The sequence below is a fragment of the Eumetopias jubatus genome, unplaced genomic scaffold (genome assembly GCF_037043125.1).
Source record: "Eumetopias jubatus isolate StellerSeaLion01/CBP00866 unplaced genomic scaffold, mEumJub1_p1.0 scaffold_8, whole genome shotgun sequence".
Classification (NCBI taxonomy): domain Eukaryota; kingdom Metazoa; phylum Chordata; class Mammalia; order Carnivora; family Otariidae; genus Eumetopias; species Eumetopias jubatus.
The window spans coordinates 81,683,295-81,699,023 of NW_028274814.1; the positions used below are offsets into that span (position 1 = coordinate 81,683,295).

General features: G+C 56.2%; 1 protein-coding gene across 1 annotated transcript; it reads right to left on the reverse strand.

Annotated features, from left to right (window-relative positions):
* Nucleotides 1-177: 177 nt before the first annotated feature.
* SPRYD3 (SPRY domain containing 3) lies at nt 178-14,304 on the reverse strand. Its single transcript, XM_028125525.2, has 11 exons — nt 14,218-14,304; nt 12,559-12,705; nt 11,501-11,576; nt 10,858-10,982; nt 10,403-10,538; nt 9,353-9,538; nt 3,404-3,553; nt 2,927-2,984; nt 2,143-2,262; nt 1,884-2,056; nt 178-1,557 (listed from the first exon to the last, which is right to left on the reverse strand). The coding sequence occupies exons 1-11, from the start codon at nt 14,238-14,240 to the stop codon at nt 1,423-1,425; spliced, it is 1,329 nt and encodes a 442-aa protein (XP_027981326.1). The 5' UTR covers nt 14,241-14,304; the 3' UTR covers nt 178-1,422.
* Between the last annotated feature and the right edge of the window lie 1,425 nt (nt 14,305-15,729).

The following is a 15,729-nucleotide window of genomic DNA, read 5'->3' on the forward strand; positions in this document are numbered from 1 at the left end:
ATACCTGTGTTTCTTGGGGGCATCCCAGGCCCAAAGCCAGGTCTACGGAACACACGCCATCCCCATCCTGGGCCTCATACTGGTCCAAGTCCAAGCTGCCTCAGCTGCCCCCACCTCTAGCCCTGTCCCTGCCCTATAGACTGGAAAGGGTTCCCCTGTCCAGGCCGTACCGATAAATACAGAAACTCCATCTTTATTGGCTGTATAAACATCTCTGGGCTGTACATACATTTCATACATCGTAGTGGAGGGCCGAAAGGGGGGACCCCAACACAGCAGCTCACCCCCTTTCCCCAAGGCCCACCCACTCTGTGCAAACCAAGGCCAACAGCTCCTGCTCCCTCCCCCCCAGAAGTCACTGTATGGGAAGGGGGTCAGGAGTCAAGGCCGTAGGAGACAGGAGGGCTTGGTGGGGGAGGACACATGTAAGGGCTAGAATCAAACACTGAAGCGAAACAGGCAACTGGCACAGGCAGCAAGCTGGGGCCCGGGAGTGGGCAGGGGGCGGGGGGAGGCAGGGAAGGGGAGAGAGGGGTCAAGCTGCCCTCAGGGTTCACAACCACAGCTCTGGGGTCTTGCCCTCACCACGGCAGGAGAGACCTACTCTGGAGTCTCTGCCTACAGCCCAGGGAACTGGGGACAAGGGTGCTACCAGGTATCCCAAGGATGGCAAGGAGGGAACAGGAGCCAAGACCCCAGCACCCCTCACTGAGTAGCCCCCCTCTCACTCCATTAAACACAAAACGGACACCCACCTAGGTGCGTACAGCTGCGGGGGGCCAGACTCAGACTCTGTGGGACTATGTGGTGCCTGAGCCGGCGGTGAGGGAGAAAGCGGGCTCTCGGGGGAAAGAAGAGAGACCCTGGAATAGTATTCCTGGGACAGCAGTCAGTGGAAGGAGAGAAAAGGCCCAAGAGAGCCCCCCTAGCCCAGCCAGGGGGGATAACAGCAGCAACTGGTCCACACAATGAGGACAAAGAACGAAAAGAAGATGCAAGGAGAAATAACTATGGTAAACAGGGGAGGGGGCAGTCTCTACTCCACCCTCTGCAGAGCCTCATGCCCAAATAGCAGCTGAGACAGGTGCCCACTCCTCTCCACTCACACGGCCAGAGGGGAAAGGGGCATGCGAGAGTCCACCAGCCAAAGCAAGTGGGACCCACCAACATAGCAACACCACTCTTGGGGCCTGCTCCTTTCCAACCAGGGACTTAGGCCCAGGACTGACTGATGATCGGGGTGGCACCAGGTCAGAAACATGGGCACAGAGGGGCTTGGCAGGGGCCTGATCTGGGAGAGGCAGAGGGACCACGCACTCCCTGGAGCCTGCTGGGTAAGCAAATCCTGGAAGGCAGGAACTGGGCACCTGGTTCTGCAAATGGCAAGGAAAAGGAGAGGGGGCAGGTCTAGGGGAGAAGCCCCTAGCCACTCAAGGGATGCAGATCCACTTTTACTTTCTCCCCACAGCTCAGCATTCCAATGGTGGGAAAGAAGCCCCCAGAAGGTACAACAGCATCCTTCTTCCCGATGATCTTGCCATTCCGAGTGAAGAAAACCTGGGGGTGGGGGCACGGAGAGGAGTGGAGAAGGATGGCTCTGGCCTCCTCTGATGATGCTAGAGCCACACAGGCCTGAACCCCATGCGTTCCCAACTCCCAGAACCGCCGGACGGGAGAGACTCAGGGTGATGTGGGAAGTGACCACAGGAGGGCGTCTGGAAACCAGCTCCCCAGCACAGCTGGGGCAGCACCCGGCACCTGGCAACACAGCCACCACCAGGCCTTCCCCTCTTCCTGGCTCTGGCTACCGTCCCAGTCCCCACTAATGCCAGCCCCTGCGCAGGCCCAGGCCCCTCGTCCAACCCCACACCCTCCCCACTTACCACCACCTTCTTGCCCTCATGCTCTTGCTCAATCTCTTCCCCATCTTCCTCCTCTTCCTCTTCCTCCTCTTCCTCTTCTCCCTCCTGGTGCAGGTACATGACATTCCGGACGTTCCGGACGGCTCGGGCAGTTGGGGACAGGATCACTGTGTCACAACTGTCATCACTGTCACCTAGGAGGGCAGGAAACCTGAGCTCCTGTGGTGCTGCCCCCACCGTCTGCCCAAGCAGCCTGGCGGGCCACCCCCACCCCACTCACCCTCACTGTCCAGAATGTAGTCCCGGGGGAACATGATTCCACAGCCCATAATGTCCCCTTTATAACAGCGTGGCCCGAAGGGGTCCCCCACACCGCTGCCATGGAAGATCTTCCCGTCATCTGTCAGGACGGAGGGGAGAAGAGAAGAGACACACCTGAAGGAGGGGCTGACACTCTACCCCACCCCTCCAGTGAGGCCCCAGCTTCAAGCAGAATGCTTGCCCACCTCCCTCTCTGGCCCCGAGGAAGGGAGGGGGTCAAGGTGAAACATAAATGGAGAGACAAGTAGAAAAAGGCCCCAGATTAAAAAAAAAAAAAAAAAAAAAAAGGAGAGAGACACAATGTCTGTTCACACAAGGAGCTGAGGGGCAGACTCCCTCAGGGAGCTGGCGGGAGAGGGGAGAGGGGCCAAGAAGGGGCCAGGAGCTCACAGCAACTCCTTTCTAAAGAAAACCCTAAAGAAAGTCAAGCCAACCAAAAAAAGAAAGTGCAGAATCTGCAAGAAGGGCGCAGAGGGAGCCAACTCAGAGGCCTGGAATGTCCAGTTCGGGCCCAGATTCCCCCACCCCTGTTCGGCTCCCCTCACTTTTCAGGCTGAGAGGAAAAACACAGACGAGGAGAAAGCACGACCGGCCTAGGGAGGGGAGATGAGGCGGCAGCAGGGGAAAAGGCTCTCTAGCCGGACGCTGGAGGGGAGACCATTTGCAGGGGGTCAGGAAAATGGATGTCCCTGTGCCTGTATGTGGCCCACAGCCCTGGCAGCCCTAGGGCAGCCCTGACTCACCTGCATGATAAGCCACAGAGCCTCTGCTCCAGCCAGGGTGTCTGTTCTTGGGATAATCCTGCACCAAGAAGGAAAAAGAAAACCTATGGTTTTCTATGAAAAGAGGGCAGGAGAGGGCATCTGAACCTTCAATCTTCTCAGACAGATGGCTGCTCACACCCCTGTGGCCTCCCACACCCTTCAGGCACTGGGGAAGGCAGGGGAAGCAGGGAAAGTGACCAGGGCACTTGGCTTTCACAGCCGGGGCTGCAGGCTGCCCGCACCCCACCTTTAGGCCCGGTGTGCGTGGTGCTGTCACGACCCTCTACCTGGTCCTAGCTCAAGGCGGGGGGAGTCTGTACCCTCCCACAGCGAACACATACAACCGTATTCTGTCCCGGGTTAAGACCCTCCCACCACAGCCTGCCCACCTGTCCCCATCCCAAGAGCCCCAAAGCTGAGCAGCTCTACAGGTAAAAAGCCAGCACGAGTGCCCACCTTCCGGGCCAGCCCCAAGGCGATGTAGCATTTCTCTCCAGGGTCCACGATCTCCACCTCAAAGTAGTGGCTACGGGTGCTCAGTGGGTGCCGGGCCTGGGCCAGCCCCACGTCAACGATGCTCTTGCCCTTGCCCAAGTACTCCAGCAGCTGTGGGGGAAGAGCCAAGGGCAGTGGGTGGTGCGGAGGGCAGACAGACACCTGCCCTAGAAACCTGGTCCCAAGGCACTCGAGACCAGTTTCTGGGTCTGACAAAACCTCTGGCTGAAAGGGAAAGGTTCCTAGAGGTATACCCGTGGGCACCAATATTCCAGGCAGGCATGAGAGAACGGGGAGGACCGGCGGGTCGCAAAGGTGGCGGCATGGGCCAGAGGGCTGGCCCTGCACCCATCTGCCGCCTGAGCTGCAGACTCTCCTTGCTTTGGGGGAGAAGTGGGCAGCAGCCCAGGCGGCTGAGCACCAGGGAGCACACTGGGGGGCTCTAAGCTATGGCCTCACTTCCCTGAATCACAATGCTGGACGAGGCCTCCCCAGGGGCCTTGGGCGCAGAGAAGGAGCCGTGAAGACTAGGCTGAGCGGACCCCTGGAGGGGCCTAATGGGGAGGACAGGAAGGGTGCAGAGGTTGGGTACCAGCTCCAGATGCCTGAGGGAGGGGAGACGAGCTCAAAAACCAATTCTGCCTGGGATGGGACTACCATAATTCCTCAAGGTCTGTTTTACTTGGCTTCAGACAGAGCTGCATCAGGGAGGTGCCGAGGGGAGCCAGGGAACCCAGATGACCAGCTCTACTCCTCTGCTTAATGTGGGGGCCGGGAGCAGGCAGGCCGAATACATGAAGGCAAGCTTTCCTGTTCACAGCCCCTCGCGGCTCTTGTCGAGCGCAGGGATGTGCGGAGGTGGGGGGAGAGCAGAGGTGACTGATGGACTCTTGGGGCTCTTCAGCTCCACAATGGTCCTGCCTGGGCATGATGGGGCGGCAACCCCCAAGCTGGGAGGATTTATTTATCAGTTGTCATGGTAATGGTGGAGTTATGACTCAACCCCATCCCCTCTTTCCCCACCCTCAGCATCACCTGGGAGTCCTTAATCCCTTTTTAATTAGCCAAACTGCCCCTCAAGACTTTATTCTACCCTCCTGCCCCTCCAGCCCTGAAGAAAACGCTGCCTGGGGACGTCCTCCACTTATCCCTGGCAAGCCTTTGGACGCTGGCCTCTCACCCCCAAAGAACTCCTGCCTGAACAGGAAAGGAATTAGGCTCGCCTGCACCAGCGTGGAAGCCTGCGTGTGTCTCCGGCAGAGGCAGGGCCTGCATCCTCACCACCTTATTCAGAGAGGAACCGGAGGGACTGGATCCCCTTCTCAGCCTTGGATCCCCAAAGCCCTGCCAACTTAAGTCCATTCTCCCCCACCTTTCCAAAAGAGTCCTGGAGGGAGGGGGAGGCAACCAGGGGAAAAGCCAGAGCCGCATGGGCAACCTCCGATATCCACACCCAGGCTCTTCCCATTTCCTCCAGCCACAACCCTGTATGTTTCGGGTTATGCTGCCTCTTTCGTATTTACACCCCTAAGCCCAAGTCTTCTCTGTTAGCTCCCACTGCTTTCTTTCCTCAGAATGGGCTCCCCGGCAGGCCACCTTCTGATTTACTCATGAAGGCCCACATTGCTGGAATTCCCCTCCCGGTCCTGTGTTCTCTGCGCGGCCTGGCTTCCTCCTCTGTGTCTCCCTGCAAGCGGGAGGGGTGGTGCCTGGTGCGCATCCGCTGGCGTACACTCCACCCAGCGCGAGCAGCCCCCAGCCCACCCTCTCCGGCCAGTGTTGCAGAACTGGGTGGGGGACCCCACAGCTGCCCTTGACCCACTCCATCCAACTGGACTCGGCGTAGGAAACACAGTGTTCTCCACTTCCAGAGCCAAGAGACAGATGCTCCAGATCCCGATCCTTGGGAAAAACCCGCCCAACCATTCCCTCGGCCTCAGCCCTGCGGAGGGCAGCCACTGCAGTCTTGTCTGTGGATAGGGTGGGGACGCTCCCTCCAGCGAAAAGGTCAGGAGGATGAGGCACACGACGGTGGAGCTCTGCCACCCACTCCCCGGCCGGCACACCACTCAGACAGCTGGCTGACAGCTGGGAGGCTAGGTCCCCGCCAATGCTGCCCTCCGCAAGAGAGGAACACCCGCCTCTCAGGGTGTAAGCCGCCCCAGTTCATCTGCTCCTGTCCAGTGAAGTCTAAGCAAGTCCTCCGGAGCGTTGCCAGCACTTACAGGGGCAGGTGGGCACTATGGCCTCCCAGACAGATCGTAGCTTGAGTTCACTCCTCCCCGCCTGAGACCAGGGCTGTTGGCAACTGAGAGCAGATGGGAGGTTTAGCCCCTGAGTTGCCAGACTCTCAATGCTGGTCCCTCAACCCGTGCCTCAGAAGCCTCTCAGACAAAGAATCACACAGACCTGGGCTCCGATCCTAATTCCTGTTACTTACTAGCCACTAACTTTGAGCAAGTGACTTTCGCTGCTTTAGGCCTCAGTTTCTTCACCAGTAAAATAGGGACATACCGTCTGCATTTCTAAAAAGACTAAATGAGGTGTGTCAAGTGTCGGCACGGAGCCCGCGCCCAGTAGGTGGTCAGTACCTGTTCTGCCTTCCCCTAAATCAGGAAATGGGAGTTAGACCAGACTACACCAACACATCAATACTCCCTAAACATTAACAGTCCCCCACAGCTACAAAAGACTAGACCTGCCAATCACAGAAGGAAATGACCCTTCATCTCAGCCCTTACCTCCAACTACAATGGCCCCTTAGCTCCCAGAACTGGTCACAATCCCCTCTAGGAGAGATAAGCACACCCCAGATTACTCTATACCAAGCCACCAGCTGTCCCCTCCTAGTGCTTCTCCTCCAACAATGCCCAATCAATAGGAATGCTCCCCTACATCTTTGGTGGGGGTAGGGGCACCCATTCCTTGGGGCTTTCAAGCCCCCGACTCCTGCACCTCCCTCCCCACACCCCCAGAGCCTTGGGAGGGCAAACAGGTGGACTCGAGGGCACAGAGCAGAGGCCGCAGCACCAGGTGCAGAGAGCCTCTTGCACTCCAACCCCCCACCGCGTGTGGGTAGCGCCTTCCCCACTTCTTCTCTCCTGCTGGTTCTCTCCTGCTGGTTCTCTCCTGCTGGTATCCACCCTCCTCCTGCTGCCAGCAGAGACCCTAATCCCTCTTGACAGGCGCAAGGGAGGGCTCAGTGCCTTGAGGGCCTAGAAGCAGCTGAAACAGGAACCCAGGACGTGCTCCCCACCGGCCAGCTCAGGCCCCAACACAGTCTCCTCCTGGGTTGGGTTGGAGGGGGGAGGACCCCTGGAGGGTGGGGCCTCATTCACCCCACTTTGTGTACCAAAGCTGTTGCCCCGTCACTAAGGAGTTGTCAGAGGAGCTATGAGCAGGAAACAAAGAATGAGTCTAATCCCCCAGCTTTACCCACTGCCCCCCACCCTCCACACGTGACTTCACTTTGCAAGGCCTGGGGGCAGGGACGAGGTGAGGGGCAACACCCCCATCCCTGAGCAAAGACAGCAGCCACTCTTCAACACCCTCAGAGCTCTGCAAAGGGGGGACTCTTTGGGAGGGGAAACTGAGGCCAGAGGACGCAGGGGGAAGAATTCCATTCAAGAAAGAGCCAGGTCTGTCTGTATACAAACAACTGTTGAAGCCAGATAGTAGGTAGATGGGTGCTCACTGTACCATTTTTTCAACTTTTCTGTATGTTGGAAATTGCTCATAATGTAACGTTAGAGCCAAAAACGGGGGGTCAGGAATTCGTTCTTCTTTGTGGGAAGAACCAGTGGGAAGGGGAGAGAGAGGATAACTGAGACTCCAAACTGAAAGACAGGCCTGGAAGGCAAAGGGTCCCGTGGCAGCCAGGTAAGCTGCCCTAGACAGGCCGGGGCTGAGGGGGCTAGTCAGGAGACTCGCGGGGCAAGTGGGAACCTAAGGCCCAGAGCTCCGGATTCATCTCGTGAGAGGGGCCAGGAGGAGAGATGACGGGCTACAGGAGAGGGGCTGGGGAGAAGGGCACAGTATGTACCCAGCAGTGCACAGGGCAGGGGCAACAGATCAAAGAATGAGTATCTGGGCTTAGTTGTGGGGCTAATTCACTGTTTGACATTTGAATCGGTCTCTTTGCTTCTGTCTGGGGCTGTCTTTTCATCGGCCACACAACAAGAACAACTCTGGGAACACAAGGGCTGCCCCGATGACGACGAGGATGACTACGGGAGGGAGCTCCAAGCATCCTGGGTCTGCGGCGCCAGGGATGCTACAGGTCCTGCACAGCAGGTAACGGTCTCCGGCTCCGCACTCGGAAGCCCTGGACCGGATGGCGTCAGAGCCTCTCCCAAACCTTTATGGTTCTAAAAGGCACTCTATTGGAAATATCACCCAAGGCAGGAGAAACAGGCTCTAACCCACAAGAGGTCTGAGGCCCCATGGAAAGGCTCCCCACAGAGGGGACGGAAAACAGGAAGAGCAAAGAGGAGAAACAGCTGAGCTAGACATCTTTAGAAATGGGAGGTACAGGCAGGGCCCTAATGACCTCTCCCAGGCTCCTCCAGGAAACACAACTCTGAGGGCTGGATTGGAAATACGCTGGATGGTCAGAAGAGACAAGAGGGAGCAGGGCGAGAGACAACTAGGGATAGAAGAAACTGGGTAAGTCACCCTCATCTGAAAGATGGGGTAGCAGGCAAGAGGAGAAGAGAGACAAATATCTATCAAGAGGCTCGTGCCCCAGTGTGCCCCAGAGGAGCAGGTGCTCAGGGAAGAGTGTGCCCCACCCTGCCGGCAGTCCCAGGCTGGGGTGAGGGTCTGAGAGAAGAGCCAAACTTCACGGCTTATGTCTAAGAAAGAAAAAATTCTCCAATGTGTGACCTGAGGGCATTGGAGGAGGGCAGAGAGGAAGGAAGGCTATTTATAAATGCCTACAGGAGTCTACATCAATTAGAAAAGATTGCCTGGGAGGAGCTGGGGGCAGAGTGGGGGCAGGTCCAGGCAGGGAAAGGATGCCAGGAAAACACTCTTGAGGAGAGATTGGGGATGAGAGCTGGAACATCGCCCTGGCTCAGTCCCAAGTTCAACTCTGTAGTTGTTGTCAAAATGATGGTGGAAGGGGGGAAAGAAAGGAAAGAGATGAGGGTCAAGGAGTGGGCATCTAAAGCCCCTGGCTTGCAGCCACCGCCATCCTCAGACCCCAGGGCCAGAGAGGGTGCAGGATGTCAGAAGCAGCAGGAGGGCACACACTCTGCCATTTTCCTTGGGTTTGACTCACCTTGAACTCCAGAATGGGGGGAGCCTTGCTCATAATCCACTCCCACCCCCCACTGTTTCTGTTTTGCTATCAAAGGCTAAGTTGAAAACAGCCTGAGTTGGGGTGAGAAGGCCAGAGGGTGGAGAAAAAGATTGAGCCGGGAGCAAGAGGGCAGCAGAGGGACAATTCAAAGTGGGAGGCCCCAGCAGCCCACTGGAGGTCAGGGCCAGACCCCTGACTCAGCAGCCATTCACTCCCAACCCAGCATGAGGCACAGAGGGTAGAGGTGAAGAATTTCCCTCTCCCAAGGTCCATATACTCCTCAAGAAAGTTTCAAATCCAGGGAGAGACCAGAGCAGGTGCTGAAGGAACCAAAGAAGGCAAAGGAAAACCTAGTACTGTGCTGAGATTAAAGCAACTAACCTGAGCTCTCAGGGCCGGGGAAGTGAAGAAAGACAATCAGCACTAAAGAGAACACAGCCCTGGATTCAAAGAATCATGTCAAGGCCACAAATTCCCATTTCCCAAAACCCTACAAGACACCGTCTTCATTCCCCATTCTAAGCAATTCAGACCCACTTATGTGGCCCACGGGTTTTCGGCGGAGCCCTCCCGGTCTGCCCGCTCCAACCCAACCGCCCCTCACTCACAGTTCCGCAGACTCGGACATCATGTAGCCGGCCCCATTCGTCCTCGTAACTGTCCACCATCATGACACTGTCATCCTCGCGGCCCAGCTCGGCGTTGAGGTGCAGGCGCACCTCCTCACCCAGAGAGTGCATGCCCACTGCTGGGAACAGTCCATCTGGGGACATGGGCATGATGGTGGAGCCCACCTGCAGGGGAGGGAGAGAGGGCTGGAGGGAGGGAGCTGATGCCTGGCTCCCTTTTCCACAGCTCACCTAATTCTCACAAGGGTACTTTTGAGAAGATGCGACAAATAATTATCACACACACTGACAGACAGAAAAACAGAGGCACCGAAAAGTTGAAAAAGTGGCTATAAGGACTCCTGGCCGAGCAAGGTATCCAGAGAGCTAGAAGGCAAACACAAGTCTCTTGACCTGCTGCCAAATGCTTCTGGCACGTGAGTATGTTCTGGAGCAGGCAAGTGTGGAGGCACAGACGCTAAGGAAGGCCAAGGCCTAAGAAAGCCATCCTCTCAGGGTTGGAAAGGGAGCCGGATAGGAAAAGAAAGAGAGCTGGGGGTCCCTCTCTTCTATTTGCTCTTCCCCATCCCTTCACCACTACTAGTCTCTCTCTGAAGAGGGAAAGAAAGAAGAAGTGAAACAAGAAAACAACACACAGAAAGGACATATCCTCAAAAGCCTTCAAGGCAAGGCTCCAAAGAGGACAGAGGACCTCCAGCTTATGCATCCAGGCCATAACCTCTCCCTCTCTTTTTCTGCTCAAAACCTTCCCCCACATCACCCAATCCTGTCCCCCACAATCTCTGCTCACCCCCCACTGCACTAACCTGCCCCTCTGCATCTATCATCTAGGCTAATGCCCCAGCTTCCCTGGGCAGGAGAAGTGGCTTCTCCTATATGCAGACTTTGAGAAGCTGAGGATGGCCTGAAGGAGGTGGGAACTAAGCCTAGGTGTCCCTGGGCAAGCCCCAGCTGGTAGGTTATTTTCATTCCCACAATTCCTCGGATGGCTTCAAGCCACTTAAATCCCACCCAGGATTTCCCACTCACCCGTTTCCCATTTTTGGTGAAGAAGATCTGGGCAGTCTGTACATCAAAGGACACAGGCTCAATGCCGCAGCCAATCCGGTCCCCGGAGTTGCACTTTGACCCAAACTGGCGGCCTTTGGCTCGGCCATTGTACAGCCTGTGGACGGAGCGGCACAGACACAGGACCTGAGCCTGGCCTCCCAACTTCTCCAGGGCACTGACCCCTGAAGCCCCACTTGCTGCTCCCAGTCACTCGGTGATGCACCTACCTGTCTCCACACATGAGCTCCACCCTCCCCTCTAAGTCTGCCAACCTCCAAGGCTCACTATCAGGCCATCTTCCCGTCCTGATCATAAGTCAATGAAAATACGCCAAGATAGGTAAAGGAATGGCAAAAGCCACCCACGGTAGTCCTTTGTATCTAAGGTCCCCGAATCCATAGGAAAGGGGTCAGGTTCCACAGGAAGCAACTCACTTGCCGTCATCAGCATGGTAGGCTACAGAGTCGGGCAACCAGCCGGGCTGGTGATCCAAGCTGTAGTACTGAGGGACCAGCCCCACAGCAATGGTGCCCCGGACCCCGCTGTCCACAATCGACACCTGGAGGGAGGAGAGCAGGGCAGTTAGCAGGCACCAGAAATGGGATGAATTGCTGGGGGCCTGGAGAAGGGCAGTCAGACATCAAAGACTCAAAGAGGCTCTAAGAGACAAAAAACATGTGAATCAGAGAAAAGACAGGGCACTCAGGGAAGAACTGGGGAGCCTAGAGGTCTACTTTATATCATGATTACTCAGAAAATCATTTCCAAATTATGGAAAAAGATAGGAGATGAAGCAGAAGCTGGGCTTGGGTTAGCGGGTGGAAAAGGCCATGAGTTAGAGTCTGGGATATGTGTCAAAGTCTACCTAGCTGAGGGGGAGGAGAGCAGAAGGGACAAGGTGACAGGACTAGGGCACCCATCTCTCAGCTGAGGCACCATGCTATCCTGTGCCCTTTTCTCAGCCAAGTAGACAGCCCTGATGGAAAATTAAAAGGATAGGATCAAGAATCTAGTAAAAGAGTTCCCTGGAGCTTAACAAGCTCACCCCCTGCTCTGCCCACCCACTGCCTTGATCACCTCAAAATAATTGCTGTCCTTGGTCAGAGGTCGAGAAGCCACGTAGCAGCCAACTTCACCAGAGTTTCCATGGTAACTGATGGAGGAATGAGGGGGGAGTTCCATTAGCAGCCTAGCCCAGGAGTTGGGGGGAGGGCCTCAGCATCCCACCCACCCCCACCCTCTGAGGGCCAACACAGAAGAACCCATCAGGCCACAATTCAGGACATCTGCACAGACATCATCACAAGATACTTGAGATCACCCACCCCTCCCCCTGCCTCCAGCCAGGGTCCAACCCACACCACACCAACACAAGCCTGGCTCCTTCATTTCCAGGGGGAAAAGAATGCAGAGCCTCCCTTAGTTGCCTAGTAGGGGGTCTCACAACCCTGTCAAAGCTCAATCCCTCATGCTACAGCTTCAGCCCTTCTCCTCTGGCTCTGTCCTCAGTGGGGCTGAAGAACAGCTGCTGGTCTCTATCCTCTATACCAAAGCCCTTCGTAGATTGGAAGACGGTTATTCAGTTCCCACTCCTCAGCTTTCTTTTCTCTAGGCTAAATAGCACTACTTCCTTCCCCCCTTCAGGGACAACTTTGTCAGAGAATTAGGCTCAGGAGTCAGGGAAGGGGTTCAAGCCAGAAAAGAGAGAGAAAACAGACACACCAGAGGGTTAGAAGGTGGTGGGCAAGATGCACTACAGAACTGTCCTTCCCAAAACAGGAAATCCACTGCCTCTGAAATGGGCCACTCTCCACCAAACGCAACCCCTGAGACACAGGCTGAGGAGACACAAACACCCCACACGCTCACTGGAGTCCTCTGAACAAGGCACTTGGGCAACTCAAGACACCCGCAGCTTCCTATCTCTGACATGACTGTTTCCAACGTGGACCAGGACAGAGTGACCTGGAGACACAGGCAGAATGAATGCAGGCTGCAGCAGCCCACACTGCTCCACTCAGGGTCAAAGGCCCTCCCAGTGCAATGCAGACAGTCCTCTGCCTCCGAAAAAGCCCCTTTTCATCTCTAAGATCTACCAGAGCAAGGAAAATGTGAAAGCACTCCTCTAAACTTACCTCAAAGTGTCTCCATCTACAAGAATGTGCTTGAACCTCTCCTGGTATCGGAAAGCCCGGACCTCCCGAATCTCCCGGATCCTCCGGCGCCAATTCAGAAACCGGTAGTGCAGGTTGAGGTCATCCATCTTGTTCATGAGAACAAACCTGCCATGGGGAGAAGGGGACTGAGAAGGAAGCAGGGCCCTAAGCAAAGCAGCTCAGCCTGTTCGACCCAGAATGTGGACAGGGCACTGGACTCGAAGTCAGTCAACAATCCCCATCTGCATCCTTTCATTCAGCAAACATGTACTGAGCTCCTACTATGTGCACCGTTCTTGGTGCTAGGGATATAGCTGTGAACAAGATGGGTGGGATTCCTGTTCCCATAGCACTTCCATTCTAGTCGGGAGGCATGACAGATGAGACACAGACCCGACAAAGTTGGACAGTGGAAGAAACAGCAGAGTGGGGTGACACAAAATAATGGGGTAAGTCTAGAGACTCCTTTGGATCCAGTGGACAGAAGAGGCCACTCCGGGGTGACATCTGAGTTGAGAAGAGGCCAGGCACGTGCCAAGCCCAAGAAAGAATACTTCAGGCAGAGGGGACGGCCAGGACACAGGTCCTGGGGTGGAAAGAGGCAGGCATGGTAGAGGAATAGAAAGGCCAGGGTGGCTGGTGTGTAGGGAATGTGCGGGAAAATGGTCAGGAAGAGTATGGGAAAAACGCAGGGGCCAGAGAGAGGCCCCATAAGGCCTTACAGGCCATGTTAAGGAGTTTCCATTTTACTGCAAGTGCCATGGAAAACCTCTGGAGAGTTTTAAGCAAAGAAATGAAAGGATTTTAAGGTTTATCAGATCTTAAAGATCATTCAGGCTGTTGGCTGGAGAACTGATCATAACAGAAGCAAGAGCAGAAGTGGCAAACAATTAAGTCGGAGGTTGTTGCAGCAGCTCCAATGAGACATGGCATCCATTAGCATGGTAGCAGTGAAGATGGAGAGGAGTGGAATGACCTGGGTATTTAAACCAACAATGCTAATGGATCGATGGATGGATGGATGGACGGATGGATTTATTTTTCCTGGAAGCCAAAAGTGAGAAAAACGGGAGGTAATTTTCTCTTCCCATCACCCCAAACACTGGGACAGGGGTTCCATCAAGGCGTGGCGGTGCCTTGCATACAGTAGGTGCTTAAATAAGCCTCAGCTAGGCTGAATTCAATCCTAAAGCGCCTGTTACACCCTGCTGCAGTAGCTGCAAGCCACCACGTGGCCCAAAAGGGTAGGCACCAGCCGGGCTGCGCTCCTCGCACGCGGCCAGGGCTCCACCCCAGACAGATACGGGCCCCCAGACCTGGGGACGTCCGCTCGCCCAGAACCGCACAGCCTTGGCACCCGCGAGTGGCAGCCGCACCGGGTCCCGCCTCCAGCCGGGGCACGGCCTGGTCGCTCGGACGAGACCCGGGGGCCCCGGGGGCCGGCTCGTCACCGCGACTTACGCGCAGTCTCCCCAGGCCCGGCACCGGGCCGAGGAGGGTCCCGAGGCAGCAAGCCCCGTGACCGGGGAGCAGGCCCCGCCCCTGACCAGGGAGGCCTCCGCCCAGGACCCCCGCCTCCCGCCTCAAGCTCCGGGGAGACCCGAGGCCTCCGGGACCCCGCCCCCGATCCCCGCCTACCGGGGCCGCCGCGTCCTCCTCATCCATAGGCCTCTCAGCTCCGCACACTAGCTCTTCGGCCGCCGCCACCACACACATCCGGGTCCCCGCCCTTCCTACGCTCCCCGAGGCCCGCCCCTCCCCACCCACCCCGGCCAATCTGCAGCGGCCCAGGAGGACAGGCACCTGAAGGAGCCAATCGGAGGATGCAGGCAGGGGCGGGCGCGGCCCGGTGTGCTGGGTACCTAGCGCAGGATAGGGGCTGGTAAACCCGAGAGTCGGAGGGTGGGAGGCGGCGACGTGGCGGCGCGGACGCCGCGCTGGGCGCCCTGGGCGCTGACTGGGCTGTCTAGGGGCGGCTCCTGCGCGGGGCGGGGAGAAGGTCGCCGTGCACCTTAGGCTACTGCCAGTCTTTCCTGAGCGTTCCTTCTGTGCCGGGCGTGGCGCTGAGAGAAGGCTTCATAGGAATGTCCTTTTAATCCACTCAGCAACCTTCTGAAATGAATCTTGTCATTATCTCCTTTTCGCTGATGAAGATCCTGAGGCTGGCCCTCCATAGCTCGTGCGCCTCACTGTTCCCGCATGCTTTCTGTTCTCCGGAGCCATGCTGCTACCATGTGCTCTCCATTCTCCAGAGCTCGGTGTCATGTCCTCTTCCGCGGGTTTTGGGAACAGTCCATTCCCGGAGGAGAGAACTTCGGATGCAGAAAGCACAGTGGCGTAAACGTCACGCGGTTCCGGAACGGAGGCTCTCTGGGTGTGACCTAAGGAAAGTTAGGCCGGGGTCATTACGTGAAGGGAAGAAGGATACTCACATTTATTGAGCACCTACTAAAGGGTGTTTAGGGCTGCCCGGATCGCCTCCCATCACCAGATCTCTCTTCCAGATTGGAGGGTTTTCCCTCTGCATTCTCATACCATGTCGTTTGTGCCTCATCACTAGCACTTTTTACAACCTTTTCTTATGTAAAAGTCACCTCTGTATATAGATTTGTCTCTGCTAGACTGTGATATCCTTCAGACCCTGGGCTTTATCCCATTCTTATAAACAGTTATTGTTACAAATGTTGGGTGGAATGGAAGCCATCATCTTGTTATACCAAATGGCAGCCACTTGGCATGATGGAAATAGATGAGGGAAGTAAATGTAGATGGGAAGCTGGGAAATCTGGATTAGAGCCTCAGTTCTGTCCGTGCCTGAGGTCAGGTCTTGGTGTTCTTACCCATAAAAAGAATTTTGAAGCATGTGGTCTCTCAGCTCCCTTCCAACCCCTGGATTGCATAAATCGAGTTACTCTCCCCAACTCATCTCCAGCTCCTGTTTCCTTCATTGCTTCTCTTTAACCTCCTCTTCCTGAGCTATGAAAATGCCCCAAGCCTCAGCTCAGCTCTTGCCAAAGGCAGCCAAAAAGCAACAGGCCAGGGCAGCTCCCAGAGTCACAGCCATCCCAGTCCCACACAGGGTCTCCTGGCTCCCTCCAGGAACTAGCTAGTTAGTTCGGGCCTAAAATGGAGAGATGGCAGAAGGTGTTT

Coding starts and splice junctions, on each gene's coding strand:
- SPRYD3 (XM_028125525.2), bottom strand. CDS start 14,240: ATGAGGAGGACGCGGCGGCCCCG. Junction 11,577..12,558: donor GTAGATGGAGACACTTTGAG/GTAAGTTTAGAG, acceptor TTCCTCCATCAG/TTACCATGGAAACTCTGGTG. Junction 1,558..1,883: donor ATGAGGGCAAGAAGGTGGTG/GTAAGTGGGGAG, acceptor CCCCACCCCCAG/GTTTTCTTCACTCGGAATGG.